Consider the following 22,718-nt stretch of genomic DNA (forward strand, 5'->3'; position numbering starts at 1 on the left):
ATTGGAGTAGTTTTCTTATAAAGAGATATTTTGGGCTGCCTTGCTCCGCTTGGCTTGGTTTCTGCCTTTCCAGTTCCAGTATGGGCATATTCCCATTAGAAGAGAAGGTCTGGCAAGCAGGAAGCATTCCCCAGTGTCAGTCCATGCCCAGCATATGAATTAAATAGCTTTTGCTGCATGAAGCCAGACAGGCTCTTGGAGCAACACAAGAGCACATGTGCAAGTGCCACTTTTGGCAGCTGCCTTTAATTTGATAGATGCAGTTATTAATTGATTTTGAGATTTAGACAATGCAATTCCTCCAGTCATAAAGGAATGACAGCACCTCTTAGCTCCTGTGTTAACCAAAATGCTGTGGCCAGGGGCTGGGATGGCTATTTCCATGGTCCAGCTCCAGTGGTGGGAAGGATGCTCCTCCCTGCCAGCCAGGGGCTGTTGGATGCCCTGTGCTGCACTTTGGGCAGCAGGGACAGTGCCAAGTTACTGGTGGCTCCCTTCATCCCTTTACTCCCCTGTTGCTTTAGTGTCCATTTCCTGTCTCTTGAGTTACCTTGCCAGTCTCATTGATGCCTGTGCCACCCCAGTTCATCCAGCTGTGGCTGTCAGAGAGCATTTACCATGGCAAGGGAGAATGGGAGTGTAACTGAGCTTCTCTAAACATCACTTAGGCAGAGAGGTGAAAGGCCCCTTGGGTGGCAGTGAACAGGAGCTGTTCCAACAGCACTGCCAAACCTCTGCCCATTCTGCCCAATCCCAGCCCAACACCTGGGAAACAACACCGGGGTGTGATTTGCCACCAGCCATGGCTCACCTCTGCTGTGCTGACAGACAAGACAAAAGTCACCAGAAGTGAGGATGTGTGGAGGGATAGAATGTAAGAAAATAGTGCAGAAGGCAGTCTCACACCTGAGGAGCTGCAGCTGTACTGATCACCAAAGATTAGGAACAGGCCTGCCCTTAACAGGCCACAGCTGTGTCCAATAAGAAGATGAGTGCTACAAAAGAGTGGCTTAGCTGGGTGAGGAGAGAGATGGAGTTTGTTGGCTGTGCTGTGAAGAGCTGCACATGAGAAATCACTGAGAAGGTATGGAAGCTTTGCAATAAGATGGTAACAAGGATGTGCAGTAAGTCACCAGCAGCTCCCAGAGAGCCAATGAGCAGGAGTGAGGTTTGCTGTTGCATCACCTGCTCCCCAACATGCTCAGGAGCACTGCTGCATGGGAACAGGACCTACCACAAACCCACCCCCTGATGGGTGCTCCCAACCACCCCACAGAGAAACATGCACTGTGGGTGCTGTGCAGCCCTTTGCCATTGCCCACATAGAGACTTTGGTGTGGTGGAGCTTTAGAGGAAGCCAGGAAACATCCCATGCCTGCCTGCCAAGGATGCAGCTCTGCAAAGGCAGTGGAGCCACGTTCTGGAGACCCCCTGACCCCCAGACTGAGCACTTGGCCAGGGCTCTCCAGCCAGCCCATCCTGCTGGGCTGGGGCCTGACAGACACAGACTCCTCTTCCATCTCTTGGTGGGATAAAAACCACCCACCCTATTGTTCACAGCCATCCTCTCTAAGTTTATAAATAAACCCCGTTTCCCTGCTGTCTTTGTGCTTTCCCATTTTGACGCAGCCTTGATTTCCTCCTGTTCCAGAGGCCTTCAAACAAACAGCTCCTTATTTTGTTGTTGGTTTGCTTCCTCCCAGCCCGTGTGGGAGCAGGCGCCGGTGGCAGTGCCTGTGCCTGGTGCCAGGATGCCGAGTGCTGGGGACAGGGTTATCTGCCAGCTTCCCATAAATTACCCCATGTTGTAGGTGTGGGTGTTAATGTGCAACTTGGTGGCAAAGCAGCTGGGTTTATTGCATGTGCAGCGTGTTAGCAGTGGGAGGAGGATGCTGAGAAGTCTGGGGATGGGATATGGGAGCCTGGTGCTGTCCCAAACAAGTCTTCCCTCTACAGGGTGAGGCAGAGCAGCCCAGCTCCTTCAAATCCAAGCATGAAGTGGGTGAGCCAAAGGATTCACTGCTGCCCAGACAGCATCACACCTCCACTATCCTAAAAATACTGGAGTGCTTAAAATTAGGTAATTCCCCAATTAATTTTAATGGTGCTACTTAATTTCTAGGCATTTTAGAACTCCTTCCTGGCAATTTGCAACTGTTTAACAGCAATTCTGGTCACCAGCATCTATTGGGTAAATATTTAAGGAACACTAAAATCCACCCATGGTCTATATAAGTGCCCTTCTCTCTGTATCAATATTGGGGATTGCTAATGTAGTACATGGCTGTATTAGATGTGGTCATAAATGCAGGTCTGTGCCCTGGGCCAACACAAGGAAGGGCGTGTTTTGCTTTTTCAGCACTTGCACTGCAAGGGCAGGCTAATTTTTAACTCTCTCCTAATATTCACAGCATCGGAGTGAATTCTGCTGGAATTGACTGGAGCCTGGGGTACAAGCAGAGCTGGGGAGAGCAGGGATGCCCTGAGCATCGTGGTGCTGCAGGGTGAGCTATGGGTATGAATGAAGCTTTTCCTTTTTGACTACTTCTGCTGAAACCAACCTGCTGAGAAACACTGAGGGCTAGCAGAGGTGTTATGACAGGCCTTCTAAGTTCAAAAAACCTGTTGGGTTTTAATATCCAGCAGGGTCATTCCCAAGGAAGATTGAAGTTGCCATCTCCCCTATCTTAATCACTAAGGTTAAGAAATAGCAGAGAGAGAAGTCTTAAAATATCTTGACACCTGAAATTCAGGAAGAAGAAAAAGCCAAGCCAGGAAAAGGGATGTGCTGAGCTGCAAGAGCACGTGGGCAGCCCCTGTGCTGGCACAGGGCAGCCCAGCCCTGGTGACGCGCTGGGTACTCATGACTTCACCCCGGCTGCCCGCAGTGCAAGCGGGTGGCTCCAGTTGTTTGACATTCCCCTTCCTCCTCCCCAAGGCCGAGACGTCTGTCTGTCCATATCCCGCCCATGTCTGGAGCCAGCAGCTCCAAAGGGGAGCAGCATCAGCCGGCGGAGCTTCCCCGCTCCGCTGCCTTTGTGTGCAAACCGGGTTTATCTGTATTGTTTGGCCAGCGCCAGCAAATTACACCCTGCCTAATGCGTCGTTAGGGAGAGGCAATTAAATACCAACCCAACGAGTATTGCGGCCAGCGTGACTGGGGAGAAACAGCTGCAATCTGCCTGGCAGCTGGGACAGACGGGTGGAAAACGTCAACCTCTCTATTTGTGTCTTTGCTCTACCCTCTGCTGGGTCTGCCTGCCCGGCCGGGTGAAACCTGCGTGGGGCAGGGTTTGGCAGGAAGCAGGCAGGGATTGTGCCTGGATCCAGTGAGTTTTCACTGGTCTGACTCCAGCCCAAGTGGCTGCTGGTGCCCATCCTGTGTGGTGCTGGGTCAGGTCACCAGAGGTCACAGGACTTTGCTTTTGCCCTGCAGAGCATTCCTCCAGCTGCTTTGCAGCCCTGTGGGCTGTTCTTGCAGGCACATCCTGTGCATCCCTCTAGGATTTAGCGCTCCAGCTCAGTGTCCCCTCAAATCCTCAATCCTGGTTTTCTATGGCATCTTCTTCAGTGCCCTTGTGCCCAAGCTCCTGACACTGACCTTGTGTCGGTGCCACCCCATCAGCAGCCTCCTGCGCTGTCCCCAGGTGAGATTTTCTGTCCCCTTCCTGCTTCACCTGCCATGATCAACAGCGCATTCTCATCTCTATCCCTCAGCCTCCAGTGCTGAATCACCCCAAGTGTTTTGTAGACCACGAATCCTGTTGCTAATCCTGGACACCCTAATGAATCATTTTTTCTCCCCAGATGCTGTGAGCACTGTAGGGGAGGGAGCCATTTTGCTGTGGCCTGGAGTGTTTTCTTAGTGTTATACAAATAAACAGGGGTGGGTTTGAACCGGGATCTCTGGAATCAGCTTCCTGCAGGTGCTGAGAGAGTTTCTGGGTGGATTTAGAGGGCCACCATTGCAAACAGCAACAGTGATCTTTAAGAATCACTGAAGTGATGTTCATGGTGAAGTGCTCTGGCACCTGGAGCAGGCAATGAGAAAATCACCACTGGAGTCTCGTGGGAGCCAAGGATTTAAGCTGGCTGTGTGGACCAAGTCATCTGCCACCAAGCTCAGCCATCTGAAATGTAGAGCAGATAATTTGTGCTGCTCGCTGTTACCAGCTGTCTGAGAGCCAATAGTCCCAGGTTTATAGAGGGTTTTGTGAGCCCTAAACAAAGGGTGCACAGGGGGTTCCCAGGAAGGGGAATACCCACGGCAGGGCAGCACTTCAATAACAGGGAACAGCCATGTTCCTGCCAAAGCCATTGCCCACAATTTGCCAGGTTGGCCCTATCAGGAACCCACAGTCACTCTTTCCTGCCCTGCACATTGGTTCGGGGCATTTTATGTGGTTTTACTCTGCAAGTTGTTTGCTCTTTGGGGGATCCTATAGAATCCAAGTCCTGGGGGAAACAACAGTCACAGGGAAGGGCACAGGGTTAAAAGTGCAATGAACGGGTCACGCTGATTATTGTCTTTACAACCAGAGATTTTTCTAGGCCAGGCAGTGCAACAGATCAAATGTCTTCTTCAGACAGATATCTGCCAGCACAGTGAGAGTCATCATCAGTGGAATCAGAGCAGGTGAGGATTAGGGAATGGATTGCAAAGTGAGTAATGCACTGGCCAGGGAGGGGAGGGGAGCAGAAGGGCTGGGGGCATCACCCCCACTCAGCAGAGCTGGAAACTGCACAAAAGAAGAGTCAGGACCAGCAGCAGAGGGTTTTGCTGTGACATGACTGCCATAAGATTGTGGGGATCTCAGTCCATTGGAAGCCATCCCTGTGGGATTGCTGTGGGCAGCAAACCAGGGGCTGGGATGCTGAGACTTGTCCCTGGTGCTGCTGCAATGATCAAGCACGGCCGGGGTGGGGACAGAGGATGCCAGGCAGGATCAGCCTGGAGGATGCACAATCCTTCTCCTTGGTTACAGTGACAGGGGGCAGAGGAAGATGAGGAGGAAGCTGTAGGGAAATACTGGGGAGAGGAAATATCTTTTAAACCTCAGCTAATGTTGGCACACAAACAAATGGGTATTAAGTGGTGGGGGCTGCTGGGAGACTGGGAAATTTGTGAAGGGGATTATATGACGTGGCTGCCCAGAATAGTTGGACTAAATGACCCTGCCTATCCCCTCTGGTTTTGCCCTCCCCTTATGGCACCAGGTGCTTGGAGTAGCAGCAGGGCTGGTCTATTTGTATTTGAATAATAGGGTGCCAAGCAAAAAATGAGAAAAACTGCATCCAAACACTGATGTGCTTTTTCTGTTCTTGAGATGCACCAGAAAACCCTCCTGCATCAGCTTCTGGGGTCAAAACTTGCCTGCCAGTGGCCTGCAGAGGTGCAGTGAGCTGTATTGGAGGGAGATGCTTGTAAGAAATGAAGGAAATCATTAGGCAACAGCAATTACACTGCAAGAGTCACGAGCTGTCTCTCAATGCATTGCACTGAACCAGCAGAGCTGCTGGCTGATGGCACTGGAGGCTCCCAGGGTTCCTCCCAAATGAGCTCCTCCTGGAAGCATTGTCCCCTCCAAGCCATATGCTCCCTTGCCCAGCTGGTGCCATCACTGTGGCTCCACAGCCAGGGGCTGCCTTCCCCTGCCCACTGTGGAGTGACATTAGGGCCAAGAGCAGTGTCCTTGTGCCCCCCAGCCTCCAGATCAACCCCAGCATCCTTTGCCCATCAGGTTCCTGCAGTCTTTCCCTGTGCACTGAGCCTTTTTCTGCCTGCAGGTGAGTAGTAACTCCAAGTCTGAGCATGACCTCTTCAACCCATGATATTTTTTCTGAAGTTTAACAAATTTTTTAAGTTAAACCTTCATCCAGCCTTTTATTTGGAATGACCAGCATTCTTCCCTTCCTTTGAAGGGAAGAATGTAATTTTCACTATTATTTAGTTGCTGCTGTTGCTGGAGTCAAGTGTCAGCTGTGCCCTGATGGATTTCCCCACATTAACATCAGACCCAAGCACCACAAAGCCCAGGTTAGCCATGAAATCCAAGGAAACCAATTTTACTGTGCAAATGAGGATCTCCTCTTTGCAGAAACTGTCTGGTGAGTCCAAGCTGCGAAAGCTTTGGCAAAGCAGAAATAAGGAATTGCTGAAGGACAGTCTGGAGAGGCCAAAACTGAGCCCCTCCAAAACTCTGGGCATCATTTCTGCATGCTCCATCTCGGGGTGGGGATGGCTGGAAACCTCCCAGGACACTTCCCCTTGTAAAGCCTCTGCCTTTCTTTTCCTCTAGGCTTTATCTCCTGCAGCCAGTTTGCCAAGACACGAGGCCTGAGGGGGTGAAAGGGAAAAATGAGGCACTGAGCAGGTGCAGTTTGTGCACAACCCCAGAGATGTCTGGTTTCATAGCAGCCACCACCTCAGGAAGGCCATCCTGAGCTAAGGCATTAAAACACAGGGGGACCGGGAGGTTGTGTGCTATGACATCAGTTAAAAGGCCAGCTGAGTGGAGGGACACAAAGCATTCCAAAGTGACAAGAGCATCAAACCTCCAGTGGGAGGTGTGGGATGCTCTTTCTCTGCTCTTCCCACAGTGAATCCTGCTGGGCTTGTTCTAATGGCTCCTCAGCCCGAGCCCAGAAAGCACAAATCCCAGAAATGTGTTGGATGTCACATTACTGAGTCTAACATAAAAACTCAAAGCTGAAGCATGCAAAATTGCACACTGAGAATATTACAACATCCTCCTGCCTGGAGCAATGTCAAATGACCTTCTCTTGATCTGCCAGCCCAGACTCAAGGATCAATTGGTGCACTCCTAGGAGTGATGTAAAGCTTTCAGTTGGACAGATGGAGAACTAGATCCTCCACTTGGCTCCTTTCACCAGGGGAGACACTCTTGGACCTTGTGCCACATCCATCCTCCCACTGCCTTAGCAGGTCCCATCCACGCCCACCTGCCCAGACCCACCAGGAATATTCAGCATTTAATCCACCCACCAAGAGATGTGCCTTTTTTCTGCTGGCACAAGGCAATTTCAGACCATATGTGTGCTTTCCCTTAAGGGTGGGCAAGAAAAAAATCTTTATATTTTTTATATCAGAACTGCATGGCAACTACTGTGAAAGGCCAAGTGTGAATGGCAGAGAACTAGTAGGAGCTGCCATCTCCCAGCCTCTGAGGCAGAAAACCTACTATTTATTACAAAGATGGAGAGTGAGGAGGGCAATTAGGAGGCTGGAAGTGAAAAAAAAAAAGCTTATTGTAAAAGCAGAGATCAGAGCTCAGGTTTGCTTGATGAATGCTGAGATCAGGAGATCAGAGGGAACCACACAGGATTTCAAGGAGGACCATTCCTTACAGGATTGTAAGGAGGGATTTCAAAGGAAATTAAGTAGAAGCTTTAGAGGTACTAGTAGGATGAAGCTAATAAAATAACAGCATCATAAATGGACCTGAGAGAAGCAGTATGGCTAGGCAAGGCAGGACCGTCACCACTATTTGTAGCTTAGTTATTTCCAGCACACACCAAAAGAGAGCATCAAGGACAGATTGCAGAGGCGATGTGGCAGCGCGGGCAGGCAGAGACACCCAGTGAAACCATGAAGCTTCCTGAGCTCCAGCAGAGGATCAGGAGTGCTCAAAAGCCTGAGGACCCAGCCTGCATGACAGCTGCTGGAGCAGGCACCTGAAACCCTGACGAGGGCCTTTCTCCTGGAGCACCCCTGAGTTATCCTTGTTCCATTTAGGGAGCAGTGGGGAAGTGAAAGGCCATTGTAATGATGGCTTCATAAGAGGGCTGGGTGCACACCCCACTCTGGGTCTGGCCAAGTGAGAGTCAGGCTCTGACAGCATCCCTAAGGACAGGGAGCCCTTAGGGATGCAAACATCTAGCAGCCCCACAGAAGGATGTGTGGCCCTGCTGTAAATCACAGTCCCATGTCACGCCCTGGGACAAGGGACAACAAGCAGCAATAGCAGGTGGCAGCCAGGGCCTGCAGGACAGCCTGGAGCCAGTGCTGCAGGAGAGAGCTCCATGTATTAATTATTGACTAGTGAAAGAAGAGATATGAGATTTCACTGACCTCTGTGCGCAGGCAGATTTCTGCACCCCAATTAAATCATGCTTGGGCAAGGAGAGGGGTGACACCTGCACTCACCACTGGGCTGGGGCCATAAGGAGTGATGCCAGTAACACTAAAAACTTCCTGGGTCCAACAGCAAAATCAAGGTTTTAGGAGTCACCCAGGTTTCATGAGAGATCTCCTCTCCCTCCAGGGTACAGCTGCTCCAGACCAGCTCTAGCCCGTCCCCACCACAAAAACTGTGTCCATTAAAAAAGAAAAAGAAGACACGCAATAGCCTCAGAACAATTTTTCAATATCTTTGTATCACTCTTGTGCAGCAAGAAATGCCTGCCCATGGCAGACAGGCAGCACAACTATCACCTGGAAAATGAGTTAGTCCTTCCAAAAGGACTGCAGCAGACTTTTAAATGCAGGTGAAATTTTAAAGGGATTACATTGGGATTAACCTGAAAGGAAAGAGAACAGGTGCTTCCAGGAGCTCTTGCAAACCAAAATCCAGGGTTGTCTTGGCTCCCACCCTTTAAAACCCTCTCTGAACCCTGCCAGGTCTGTCCAGGGGGTGATTTACACTGGTGCTGCCACTGGAACAAACTGGATGGATAACACCTGTGATGTGGGGAAACAGCTGCTGTGTGTGATACCAGCAGAACAAGGTCAGAATACACCCACCAAAGGGGACTGAGCATTTGTGCTCAGAGCAGTGGCTCTGTTTTCCTCTGTTCAGCCCAACATGGGCACCACATACACACACACATGAGGTGATTCCCATGGCAGAGGGAAAGGGATGCTCACTCTCTACCCTGGGGGTTTCTCATGGCACCTCACACAACCTGGCAGCTTTGCACCTAAACTCACACCTTGCTATGTTGTGCAGCACTGCAAAATAAAGCACTCCAGCAACCTTACCCCTTATCTAATCCAATCCCCAAACGATGGGGTGGATATTTTCCCCACTTTTAGAGGTGTGAATTTGGCAACATCCCTGTGGCCTCTGCACCCCTGGGCCACGCTGCCCTTGCTGTGCCACACTGAACTGAGGGCAGCCTGCAGCCACAGGCTGCTGATAAAAGGTGCAGGGATGTCCCATGATGTGAGAGCTGCCTTGGCCACATGCCTGGAAGCAGAGGCTGTGCCAATGGTGTGGGTGGTGGGGCTGAGCCAGTGGCTCACCCCAGCTCACCCCAACTCCCATTGCCATGGGCCCATGGGGCTGCACTCAGATCTTCCACTTTTGCCTGAGAAGCAGCTTCCCCATTGCCTTGCAGAGAAAAAATTGACAGTGAGACTTCAGGATGAGCTCAAAGGTTAAACAAAGTACAAGAGAAGGGAAATAAAGAGAGTTTGCCCTTAAATGGCTGTATTTAGAAGGCTGCAGTGGATGAGGGTGCTGGACCATGGCTGCTGGATGTGCAGAGCTGGCAATACTGATAAACTTCTTCCCTTATCACTCCTGTGTTGCCTCTCTGATTCTGGGTGCTTTCCATTGCCCACCCTTTTCTTTTTGTACCCCACAGCCCACATGCCCTAAAGCCTCCATTCCTCTTGAGCCAATTCCCTTTGAATACCTGCCCTTGGACCATTCCCTCGGGAATACTTTTCTCTGTGGAAGTGCCTTTAAAGAGAAATTTTCCTGGGACTAGGCTAGAAAGGAAAGGGATCAAAATTATGATTATTCTGGCTTCAAACTTGGGAAGTCACTGTGAAAAGTGGTACCTGCTGAATCAGCACCAATTCACACAAAGTATTCCAAAAATCACTAGAGAAGTGTTGTGCAGGTGCACAAAGAGGACCAAGAAATGCAGTAGGTAACAGAGGATGCTGCCATTAGGCACAAGAATGCTGAGATCAGGAGATCAGAGGGCACCACACAGGATTTTGAGGAGGACCAATCCTTACAGGATTGTAAGGAGGGATTTCAAAGGAAATTAAGTAGACGCTTTAGAGGTTCAGTATGGACTCTGGACGGCCAAACACATCCTCATTCTCTGCGAGAGTGCCTGAGATTTTTAAATCATCTGATTTTTAAGCAATCTGATGCTGGCTGCCTCTGGTGCCTTTGGTGTGCTTCAGCAATGACCTCTTGTACTTTACGGTGAGGTCATGGAAGACCTTCTGCCCCATGGTGAGCCAGCAGAGAGGTGCCCTCAGTGTCCAGCCAGGCTGGACCTTGTGTCCAGGTCCCCAGTGGCTGCAACTGGGGTTGATTAGAGCCATCCCTCCACCGGCTCAATCCCTGCACAATTAGAAAGCCAGAGACTTTCTGGCTGAAGTTTTAACGGGAGTGTTTGCCCATGCAGGCTTGTAAAGCAGGAATCGTGTCTTATCTCAGCTAGTCAGTGGAGTTAATAAAATCCAAGTACAATCTGAGTCCTTCACTTGCCTGGATGTGCCCTATGGCTCAGCCTGGCTCCCACCTCTGCTCAGCCCTTGCTTTCCCAGCTGAAATCCTGCTCTTAGGGATGGCCAGTCCCTGGGGTGCTGAGCACACCCGAGCCTGGCAGCGGCGTTCTGTCCCGCCCCACTCCCGGCTCACCAGGCTCTGCCTTCTTCACTCTTCTAAATCCAGATGATGCTGCGTGCCCTCCCCCCTACACCATCCCTCTCTGGGCTGCCAAACGCAGTGATGGGACAAGTCGTGGTATTGTTGATGTGGCAGCAGCCATGTGGTGCTGCCGGCACGGAGGAGGTGCCATCTGGCCGCGGGAGAGGCTGCGTTGAGCCGCCCTGCACGGGGAGCTGGCCCGGCCCCGGCATGTGCCGTGGGAAGGGCATGTGACCGACGAAATCCTGCAGCCATGCTTCCCAAAAATAGCCCTCTGGCCCCCAGCAATTGGGTGCCGCAGGGATTTCATTGCATGGCTGCAGTCCGGGGCACCGTCCCCTCTCAGGTGATTCAGGTCCCCGTGATGCTGCGGGCTCCAGGTACCATTAGCATTACTAATACTGTCCTCCTAAACGCCACCACGACCTCTCTGCTCTGCTCTCCGGCCCGTTCCGGTCCCTGGGAGGCCGGTGAGGCCGGCGAGACCCACGGAGCCCCACGGCAGCCAGGTGTGAGCAGGTCCCCACGCCCCAGCACATCTCCGGGGCGATGCTTCTCCCCAGCCGCTCCCACAGGGCTCCTCAGAGGAACCAGACCAACCCGACCGGCCGGGCAGGAGCGGGGCTTTGTGCTGCAAACGCAGCACCGTGCTTCGGTGCTGCTGTCACGGACAGAAGGGGAGCGAGGAGGGTGCTGGAGGTCACTTGCTGCCAGCCTGGTGCTGGTGGACTCCACTCCGCCTACCCCCTCAAAATTCATGGACCCGAGATTGCAAATGACTTCTGGAAGTGCAAATCCTTGCCCTTCTCCTCAGTCTGGGTCAGGTCCGGCGCTCTCTCCTCCGGGCGCAGCTGCTCTTTCTCACCTCCCTGACTGCAAAACAAGGGCAAAACAAGCTGCAGTGTGCCCGGCCCTTACCCCAGGTCTGCAGGGATGGATACGGAGGGGGTGAGGGAGGCTGGTGCATCCCTTGCCTGCTCTCCGCCTTTGATTTACTTTGGAAAAAAAAAAAATTATTAATTGCTTTTAGAGTCTGCACCCAGAGAGAGCTTTCTGGGGGCACTGCATAACAGAGGAGGAGCGACGTGACATTAAACCGCTAGTGCTTCATGCCGAGGGGCCCCTTTGGAGTTCGGGGTTTGCCTGCAGTGCTGACCCCATCGCCCCCAGCGCTGGGCGCAGCATGGGCTCCCCAGTCCGCCTGTCACGCTGGGTCCCTGACCAGGGACAGACCCTGGGGCAGGGCGGGAGGTGACACGGGGTGACAAGAGGCAGGGCAGGCTTGGCTGTGCCTCTGTGTCCTGGGGGCGGGTGCAGCTGGGCCCCCACCAGTGCCACCATCCCCGCGGCGCGGTGCCACCACCGCCGGCGCCCCTTTCCGAGGGGTCGTTCCCCCCGCGGAGCTGTAACTCATCCCGGGGCTGCTGAGCGGCGACGCGCCGGTCCCCGCCGCCCCGGGACAAGCCCGGCCCTGCCCCGCCGGCCGCCCCCCCGCGCCGGGCGCCGCGCAGCCGCCGGCGCTCGCACTCCGCAGGCGCGGCCGGGCCGGGCCGCCCCGCCGGGGCGCGGGGGGGGCGGGACGGCGGCGGCCCGTGGGGCGACACAGCGGCGGGGCGGGCGGCGGCAGCGCTGGGACCGCGGCGGCCGCCGGGCTCGCCGGCAGACGGACAGACGGACGGACGGACGGACGGACGGACCGAGGCAGCGCAGCACGGAGAGGCGGCGGGGCATGGGGAAGCGCGGCCGGCCGCGGAGGGAGCCGCGGAGCGAGCCGCGGAGCGCAGGGGCGGGCGGCGGGGCCCGGTGCCCCCTCGGGGACATCTGCAACACGAGCCCCGCGGCGGGCATGGACACCTTCCTGTACAACGTGCAGGTGCTCCTGGAGGCCGCCAGCTACCTGGAGCGGATCGAGAAGGAGAATAAAAGTAAGTGCCGGCTGGCGGCCGTGGCCGCGCGTGTGCGTGACCGCGGGGCGGTCAAGGGGAGTAAGGAAAATAAACCAAACTTTCGGCTGGCTGCAGGGGCCGGGGATGCAGTGACAAAGGGCGCCGGGGCTGGCCTGCACCCTCCGCGGCAGAGGCGTGCGTGCGACCCCCGCCGCCGCTGGGGAGACCGGGCCCGGGGGAAAGTTTGGGATGGAGAGTGGAGCGGGACGGCGCGGGGAGGGGGGGCGCATCTCCGGTTCTCGGGGAGAGCGGGCTCGGAGTGGCACCGAGAGGGGCCGGGGGGGCGGCGGGCCCCGCGCGGAGCCGGAGCGGCGGGGGAGGAGGCGATGACACGTCCCCGCTCCCCCCGCCGGGGCATGGGCAGAGTCACGTAGGCAAGTGGCAGCGCTCGCCAGGTAGCCGGCGGGGAGGGGAGGAGAGGGCAGGGCAGAGCAGTGCAGTGCAGGGCAAGGCAGGGCAAGCGTCCGGTGCGGGGCGGTGGCCAGCAGCGCCGCTAGCCTCCTACTCCGCGGGCGCGGAGGGTGCGCGTAGCCCGCGGCTTTGCCCCGCGGAGCGGTCTCCCGAGCGGGCAGGCGAGCCGCGAGCGACGGCGGCACCGCGAGGAAGAAGCGCTTAGGGAACAAAGGGGCGGCCGTGGCCCGCGGCGGAGCGCGGCCGCGGACCCCGCGCGGTGGCGGAGCGCGCTCCAGCGGCGCTGCGCCCGGCAGGCCCCGCCCCGCGGGCGGACACATGGTTCGCACATGGAGCTAGCGCGCCGCGCTCATTGGCCACCGCCTCCTGGGGGCGGGGCCGCGCGTCCCGCTCCGCCAATGCGCGGCGCCGGGGTCCCCCGTGTGACGTCACGCGTTGCCGAGCGGGCCGGGGGGGCGCGGGGCCGGGGGGGCTCGGCCCGGGGGGTTCGGCCCGGGGGGTTCGGGACCTGCGGGCCCGGGGGTGTCACACGGACACCTCGCAGGGAGCCCCGGGCTCCGCTCCGCCACCGGCGCTTTGCCCTCGTTTTCCTCGGGTTTCTCTGTTACTCTTTGTTTTAGCCTTTTTAAATTTTTTTTTTACATTTTCTACTTTTTTTTTTTTTTTAATTCTCTACTTTTTCTTTTTTTAATTTCGCTGTCCTCCTCGCTTTCATGTTTGGGGTTTCCCCCCCCCTCCCCCCTTTTTCTCCTCCGTGGAGCATGTGCTGCGTTTTGTTTTCCGTTTAACTTTACAAAGGCATCGGCGAGTCCCTCGCCACGCGTCTCCATCGCACCATCAGCCTCTCCTCGCCGTTCACCCCTATGGCAGCTGCAGGTCCCGAGCAGGTGCCGGTATAGGCTGCCCTTGTTCTGCGGGAAAAGCTGCGTGCACGCAGGCTCCCAGGGAAAGGGATCCCACTGCGGAGGAGCTGCTCTGCCGCTAAAGCTGCAGCCAACAGCCCTTGTTCTTTGCTCGCCCAGAACAAATCCAGGCTGCTCTTCTGTTTTGGAAAGTTGAGTTAATTTTGGGGTGGGATTTTTTTTTCTCACGTGCTAATTGTTGTTTCGTAATGAATCTGCAAAGCCAAGCGCCTGAGGAACTGAGCTGCGCCTTGAGCAGCAGCTGCGAGCAGGAAAATGACAGGAGACACCAGCAAGAACTGGGTTTGAGTGTGAAAACAGCAGCATCCCTGGTTTGGAAACTGAGTGTCAGACCGCTGGTTTAGGTCTGGTTTTTTTCTCAACGAGCGCTCTTATTATGAAGGGGAACTGTCAAAATCATGGCTTTTTTTTGGGGTGGGGAGAGATAGAATTTTCCCTGCCGTTGAGATGGATAGTATCTGATCTTTTACATGCTCCATTTAAAAATGCATCATTTTACACGGTTTCTTGTTAGGAACTGGAAAATGAGTAGGACTGCAGGATACAGGATTTTTTATTGCTGGATTTTTAAAAGAGGTGTTTGCATCTAAACAACTCCATTCCTGAGCACTTGTTTTCATGGAAGCTTTCACTAGTAATTGTTGAGGTCATAATGTTGAAAATCATCACTTTTATTAGGAAATTCTGCAAAACCTTTCAGTATTTTAATGTGCAATCAGGACATTTTAGGGTGAAAAGTCCCATTTAACCAAAGGTTCAGCTGGTGAACGTGCTGTTCAGAACGTGACTGTCATAAACCAGGCAGCTTTTACGTGTTGCTCCCAAACAAAGAAAAATGCTGCTGTGATTGGAAAACAATCTCTGAGCCTTACTGGCCCTATCTAAACTAAGGAACAGCTGCAGAAGCAGGAGTGTTGTATCCTAATGTATATACATCTTTCTGGGAAGGGATTTGCATGCAGAGCTCAGGTTATTGCACCAAGAAAATGCTGTGCCCTTTCATCTGCCAGGGCAGGGGTGATTCCTCAGTGCACCCAGTGCTGGCAGCCTGGCAGAGATGTTTCTAATGATCACTCCTCGTTACACTCTCTGAACTCACAATTCACAATAATAGAGGGGGGCAGCTCAAAAAAGTTTGGTGATGGAGACTGCCAGACTCAGTTTCAGTCAGACTTGGTGCTTGCCTGCTTCCTGCAGGATGCCCAGGTCACTTGACCATGGTGTTATGAAGGGTGTAATGAGCTATTTTGGTGTTACTCCCATCAGGAAGGTGGCTGAGTCACAGCCCTGTTGTGCCAGGTGCTGTACATGCAGGGGAGTGACAGTGCCCTGCCCCAAGGAAACAGTCTTAAAAAAAATAGAGGTGACAGATAGATGTTTGTCTCTTCCTGGCCAGGATGGGTGACAGGGACAGAGCTGGGTAAAGCTGGTTGGGATCAGCATCACAGTGGTATGGAAGCTGAAGGGCTTCAGTAGCCATAGGAAGGAATCTAAGGAAGGGCTATTAAGGCTCTGAGGACTCAAGTGGTTTTCCTCATAGTTTTATGGTTTCTGATAAACTACACTCAGTGTCCTCATTCATTCTTCCAAGCCTTTGGTGGCTGTGCCATGTTATTCACCTTCTCCAAACACTGTCCTCAGCAGGAGCAGATGCTGTTTGGTAGAGGAGCCCCCTGAGGGGTGGACACAACCTCTTCTCTTGTGGATCCAAGTGCTTGGATATCCCAGATGTGCATGTCACACCTTCTGGTGATAGAGGAGCAACTACAAGGATGTTTTCAGCCTCCAAAACACACCTACCCTTGTCTGCAGGTCAGTGGTACAAGGCAGACAGCAGAGCCTTCCATGTCTAGGGCAGGACTTTGAGATAAGGTAGGAGTTTGCTCCCTGCCTGAAGCTCAGGCAGAAATATGGAGATGATGATGATTTACATTTATAGGTCCCACATCCTATCATTGTGGCCACGCATAATAGCTGAGGGGCCATGGGTTGGCTGGGTAGTGTGGAAACAGAACCACAGGGCAGAGAGCCATGGAGCAGGGTAGGATATACTGTCAGGGCTATGGCAGGGGGAGGCAGTGTTCAGGACTGGCCTCTCAGCACCACTCTTATAGTATTCACTTATATTTTAAAATATTAGAATAAAAATGACCTGTGTTACAATATGGTGACAGGGAAGGTTAGAATCCTCTTATCAGACTCCTTGGGTAAGCTGGAGTATTTTAGCTACTGAAATATAACTGAATTATTTTTTCAGCTGAGCCTCTGGGAGTGAATAACAGTGCTGCCTGCCTGCTTGCTGCAGTTCTCATGGTGAGACCACAACACCCAATCCCAACACACCTTGCTAACTGACATGTACAGGTTTCCAAATTACCTGTTTCTAGAAATTTAAGCTTGGTATCCAAGGAATAGAAACGTCACACGAAGAAAGTTACAGTGGCTGTTTTCAGAAATGCAAGTTGTGCTGAGGGCAGCTCTGTTGATACATCTGTAACCTCTGCAAATGCCACTTCATGAATAAGCAGGGCTGAAAATCTATAGCAGCTGAAATGCTGGGATTTGGAAGATGTTTTTAAAGGGACCTGGAGTAAACTCAGCTGAGGTTTAATGTTGTGCCAGGCATCCCCTTTGTGTGTATGGGCTCATGTTTTTGTCAGTAGGAGTTGCACAAACACGTGATGAATCCTTCGGATACGATGACTTATCTGTAATAGGCATGGTGTGTAATACATTCTGATCTCACTACAGATACAGACCTGTGTTGCCATATCCTCTTCCAAAAGCATGAAGGCAATCAAGTCTCTGTAACAGGGGTGACAAGTTCACAAGTCTAATAGAGGTGTGCATGCATGGGACAGTGGACTTTGGCCCCTTGCAGGAGACAGCTAGATCTTCTTCAAGTGCTGGCTATGTTTATTGATCTTCTGACCAGGAATAACAAATGGACGATCTTAGATTTGTCCTTTGCTCTTGAATAATTCTCTCTGAGGGAGAAGACAACTGAGCCTTGGGGATGAATTAACAGTATCTTCATCATGTGGCTCCTTCCATTGTTTGTGTACTGTTTAGTGTCTTTTTCTGACAAACCAAAGAAATGTCAGAAACCTATAATTAGCTGAGGGCAGAAGAAGCTGAGATTGCCTTTGGTCTCCATGCAGAGCTCCCATTATATCAATAAGAGCTGACCAAGTGGCTCAAGGTCAGTGTAGATGGTCTTGAATCTTACGGTGATATGGTGTATAGAGCATAAAGGGACCCCTTTATTTATATATTTTTCATCCAACTCACAGTAAACCCCTTTCTTTCCTCCTGGTTCATGACCTGGCCACAGTGATTCATGTGTTAGCCACTTCCAGGTTGGGCTGTTTTGACTCATCCTGTTTGGACCTCAGCATAGAATTCAGAAGGAAGCCACAGCAGGAGAAATGATAGGGCAGAGGTAGAACCATGGAACTGTGCTGGAAGCACTGCTGAGAACCAATTGCATCCCTTGTCAGCAGAGCATCCTGAGAGCCAGAAAAGAAGCACATTCTGCCACTGGCTGAAGAACCCTACTTTCTTGTTATTTAGCTGAAGGACTCTGTATACTTTTTCTCGTGGACATTCCTCTTAATTTTGCAGCTGGATCAGTTAAGTGACTTAATCAAAGTTACAGAGTAAGTCACTGACTCAGTATAAATTTGGGCACAGCACAGGGCTGAAAACAGAGCACATCTCCTAGAGAGAAGGAACAAGTGACCCAAAGAGCCAACAGATCTGTGGCTTTTATCTTATTGTTTGGCAGAGCTTCGTCTTTGAATCAGAGCGTGCACTTTATTCCTGCTCAAACTCTTGGATATCCCAGAGGTTTGGTTCTGAGAAATGTCTGTCCTCAGTGGTGGATGGGTTCCAGGTACCAGTGGGAGTGCTGAAATGGATTATCTGATGCCTTGCAGAAGAGTGAAGCTCTCGGATGAGAAATGAGGCCATGTCCTGTAGGCACTTGTAGGTCCCTTAGTGAAGGTATTGCAAGCCTTGGAAGGGAGTTGAGTAGGTGGGACTTGGGTTGTGCTCCAGTCTGCTGCTGCAAGTCCTGCAATTCTGAGCTACTACAGTCGTGACTACAAGAACAGAGACCTGTTTGTTACAGTGTGTGCTGATTATGTTGTTCAGATGTTGTTCCCCTCACTAGAGAAACAGGAGTGGTATGGATCTGCTGTTCCCAGAAATTTGGGGAATCACTGAGTCTTTGCACTGTTGTGACAGTGCCAGAAAATGGTTCCTACTAGGGATCTCTGTTCATGCTTTGATTGCATAAGTGTTAGATTTCAAGGATTTGAAAACAATATTAAGAGTTTGGAGGGTTTGTGTGAAGGTGGGCAAAGGAAGCACTTATGGCTGTTGCCATCTTAATGTTCCTCCCAGAAAATGCACAGGAGGCTGGGAACAGGAGGATTTTAGCAAAAGCCAAATACAGAATGAAAAACAAGGCAGCTTAGCCAAAGGGATTGCCCTTATTGAAAATAACTTCCACGTTGCAAAGCATTGCGTTATTTCTAAGGTTTGTGTTCAAAGCAGAGGGCTGGGCATCTTGATTTGTGAGACGTGTTCCTGTTCCACCTCTGACTTAGGGTGTGTCTTCATGTGAGTAATTATGCTGCTTACACCTCAGTTTCCCTTCCTGTTGAGTGGAAAGAAAATAGCTAAAGTAATTTTGGGTTTGAGAAGCTTAAAGCATTACTTTTGGAAAGCTCTTAGAAAATTTCCCTGATGGAAGTTGCTAGTTTAACGTAAGTGATGGTGATGTTGATAAAAAACAGATCACATCTGTTATACTTGATGAAAATAGTACAGCAGCATTTCAGATGTAAATATTAATTGATTTCTGCACTGCAGATTTCTTCTTGGATATTTAAATTATTGCTAAGGAGGAGGGAAAGGCTATCAGGGAGATTAACAAATCCATTATTAAGGCTGGAAATGGAGGGTTGCCGAAGTGCCATTTAATAAAATGTAAAAAGCCCCTTTCTAAAGGGCGAAGCAGCAGAACACACAATGAAAGTGAATCACAGCTGCCAGAAGGGATGCCAGCAGCAAGCACTTATAATCAGAAAACTGTACTTACAGATCATTCGGAGCCACTAAATTAAATGATCTCATTCTCCCCTAAAATATCTTCCCTTAGCCCCTCCCCAGTGTTGCCTGTGGATTGCTCAACCACATTTAAAATCTGACTTTGGGGGCTTTTTGGTCAGCAGTTGAATGGCATTGGGCCTCTTCGTGCTATTTACTTTCCACCCACTTTTGTTTCTGTCACACTCTGGCATTTTGCAGGCTGACCTGCCCACACGAGCACTTGGGATGGCAATTGCAAGATTTTACAAATCTGATGTGGCTCCATAGTTACTTGCCTCTTCTCTAGGGCTCCTTCTTTGGGGAAATGTGCCACATTTTACTCCCAAATTTGTCTTTGTTTCACACAGATTTTTTTTTCTAATTTCCATTGTTTACTTCAGAAACAAAGACTTGGAAGCTGAGCTGAAGTGTAAATGCAAGAGCTTATCCTACATCATTTCACACAGAACTGATCCTGCTGTTACTTCTTTCCAGGCTGATTTAATTCACCATGTGTATCAGGATCCCCCTCCTTCATCCTCTCTTGTTTTGTATCTTGAACTTTACCTTCATGAGCTGACACTCTGATATGCTCCTAACCTACCCCTTCATTTTCCAGCCATGGGTTTCCCTTTTAACCCCTAGAGTGGCATATCTCCCAATGTGCCATCAGAAAAGCTAATGGCAGTGGATGCTCCCAAAGACCTGTTTTACAGTGAGTTTGAGGGGTTGGAGTTGCAGGATTTGGTTTTTTTAATGTTTAGTGTTGCTAATCCTGAGAAGCAAATGGCCCATTGGTTTTGGAAGTATGTTAAAGGAAGCTCAGTTAGAGCCCAGAAATGCTCTTGTGTTAACTTCACTGGTGGGGAGCTGTCTGTGCACCTGTGTCCTTTTCATTAATCCAACATCTTATGAGTAGTCCTTGAGACTGCCCAAATTTGGAATTTTCCATGTGCTTTTAACAGTCTCCTCTATGGGCAGTTTCCAGTGTAGAAATATAAGGTGGGGAGAGAGAATGCTTCATTCCCTGAGTTCTCCCCCAGCCAAAAGCCAGTCTTTGCCTGTGCTGTGGTCTGGCTGGGTGTAGGTGCATGAGTGGAGACTCTCCTGTCCGAGCAAGGGCTGGGACTGTCTTTCCCAGAATGAGGGAGGGATGTCCCTGGAGGTGTCCCAGCTTCCTTTATTTTTGAGCTATCCCACCTTAAGAGAAACAAAACAAATCAAGCCCTAGAGATTTGGAGATGAAAAGGTCTGTGTAAGAACTGAATAGTGGTATTATTTTTACCTCCATCAGCTGCAAGCCTGCAGTTTTCTGAAGAAGCCTCAGAAACGGTGAATCAGCAAATTGTGTGTAGAGAAAAGTTAACTACCCTGAATCCACTTTTTTCAGCTCTTCTCTAGTTGAGTGCTGCCGACTCTTGCAACTCCATCATGAGTCTCCTGATACTTTGTGCTCTGCCTAAAGCCCTTGCTACCAGACATAAGCCATTGGTTGAGAATTTCTGCTTTTTCGGGATTTTTTTCAAGGTACTTTTCTGTCTCCTGTTGGGATGGAGGAATGTTTGCAGATGTAACCAGTCATGGCCTAAAGGTTCAGAAAATATCCCAGTCAGAACTACAAAACAGTCTTTGGGGGATTCTAAGTCAGAATCAGTTGGAGATTCAGATATTTACTATGAATGTTCTGATTCTGATCTTGAATGTTTTCTGAGTGCATCCTTTTCATGTAAGTCAAATATTTTAGAGATTGGTATAATACAATTCTATGTTACCAGGTTTTTAAGCTCCATTCCAGCTAATGCTGAGTTTGGTAAAATTCAGGGTGATAGAAGTGATCCAAGGGTTTTTACCTACATGAAAATAAGGATGTAAATACATTATTAAAATTCTGAAAAGAGAGATCATACTGAAAGCATTTGTTAAAATGTTGAGATGATCACTGTTGTGCCTTGTTAATGTGGCACTTCAAGTATAGGGAATTTGCTGTCTATGGTATCTCTTGTCTATGCTCTTAATTAATCTGTGCACATTGAAAAATGGGCCTTGCTCCTTAACCTCCTATGAAAAAAAACAATCTATCAGTCACTCCAGGTGGGAATTCCAGGCACCTGGAACCTGTGGAGTTCCATCTCCACAGGTGAGATGTGGAAGGTTTCCACATTGTGGCTGTGGCTTTGTCTTTTGTAGCCTCTCTGCTTTATCCTTGCCACAGCCCTGCCAGTTCCATGTGGGTGGGCATGGAGCCCTCACCTGGCGTGGCTGCTGTGTCCAGTCCTGGGCTTCTTAGTTCAAGAGGACACAGAGCTCCTCGAGCAGGTGCACTGGAGGGCTACAGAGTTGATCCAGAGGCTGGAGCGTCTCTCTTCAAAGGATGAGGGAGCTGGGCCTGCTCAGCCTCAAGAAGAGATGTCTGAGAGGGGATTTTATTAATGTCTGTCTGTTGGAAGGGAGGTGTCAGAGAGGTTGGACCAGGTTCTTTGTGGTGGTGCCCAGCAATGGGACAAGTGGCAAGGGGCAGGAGCTGATACACAGCAGTCCCACCTGAATATGAGGAACTGTGCAAGTAACTGAGCACTGGCACAGGTTGCCCAGAGAGGTTGTGGAGTCTCTCTCACTGGAGATATCCCAGAGCCATCTGGATGCAATCCTGCACGCTGTGCTCTGGAGTGACCCTGCTTAGCTGGGAGCTGACCCACCGTGGTCCCTCCCAGCGTGACCCACTCTGTGATTCTGTGACCTGACCACCACCACCCCCTCGGGGTCTGGGTGGGCACGGAGCCATCCCTTCAGGCGCGGGGACACACAGCCATTGCCCCGGGAGCTGCCCCCGCCTCGCTCCGGCGGTGCCTCGGTGCTCCCGGGAACTGCATTTCCCAGCCCGCCCCGCTCCGCTCCGCTCCGCCCGCCCGTGAGCGCCGGGCAGAGGTAAACAAAGTGCTGCGAAGCGGCGGGCGGGGCGGCGGCCGGAGGGGCCGGTCCCGCCGCGGGGCTGCCGGGCCGAGGGGGCCGGGGCTGGATCCTGGCAGGGCCCGGCGCGGGGGCGCATCGGGGCTGGCCGCGGGGGCAGCGCTCGGCCGGGCGCTGGGGACGGGGCTGGGGCAGGAATAAGCGCTCGCCGCTCCCCGGCGGGAGCATCCCGGAGCGGCTCCTTCCTCCGGCATTTCCTCCGGCGTGTTCCCTTGCCGCCCCTCGCCCTCCCAGGAGAGCCGCCCCCGGCACGGTGTGACGAGGCCCGGGCACTGGGCAGAGACGGCGATCCCCGGCGCCTCCCCGCCGCAGCTGCCCCCGTGTCCAGCGGGGGAGCCGGGAGCGTGGGGGCGGAGGGCGGCCCGGGGCTGCGGAGCCCCCCGGCCATGGAGCAGGTCCAGATGATCAACATCCAGCGGCTGCTGGAGGCGGCCGAGTATCTGGAGCGAAGGGAGAGAGGTAATGGGGGGAGGATGGGTGCCCTCCGTGAGGGGAACGGGGCTGGGGTCAGATCCCCGCCGAGGGGCGAGAGTGACCCCGGAGAAGGGATCAGAGCCGGTGTTTGCTGGCGGGATGGTGGTAAATCCCCAGCTGGATGATGATAGGGATGATGAGCCCTCCTGAAGGTGGTGGATGAGGTGGAATGTTTTTGCAGAGTGGGGGAGGTTGACGTGGATGTGGTTTCTGGGAGGAAAAGGGGGTATTTGGTGTGAAAGTTTTCCACTGGGCAGGAGGGA

General features: G+C 52.1%; 1 protein-coding gene across 2 annotated transcripts in view; it reads left to right on the forward strand.

Moving 5' to 3' along the window:
• The first annotated feature begins 12,357 nt into the window (after positions 1–12,357).
• Positions 12,358–22,718, forward strand: part of MXI1 (MAX interactor 1, dimerization protein) — a 54,831-nt gene continuing 44,470 nt past the window's right edge. Inside the window, exon 1 of one of the 2 annotated variants that reach the window (XM_066555061.1) lies at positions 12,358–12,562. In XM_066555061.1, coding sequence (XP_066411158.1) covers positions 12,367–12,562 — 196 coding nt within the window. In that variant the 5' untranslated portion in view covers positions 12,358–12,366. Of the gene's footprint in view, positions 12,563–22,092; positions 22,441–22,718 lie in introns of those variants that run through there. The other variant, XM_066555062.1, reaches the window with a different exon arrangement.

The sequence above is a fragment of the Molothrus aeneus genome, chromosome 8 (assembly GCF_037042795.1).
Source record: "Molothrus aeneus isolate 106 chromosome 8, BPBGC_Maene_1.0, whole genome shotgun sequence".
In the NCBI taxonomy this organism is placed as follows: domain Eukaryota; kingdom Metazoa; phylum Chordata; class Aves; order Passeriformes; family Icteridae; genus Molothrus; species Molothrus aeneus.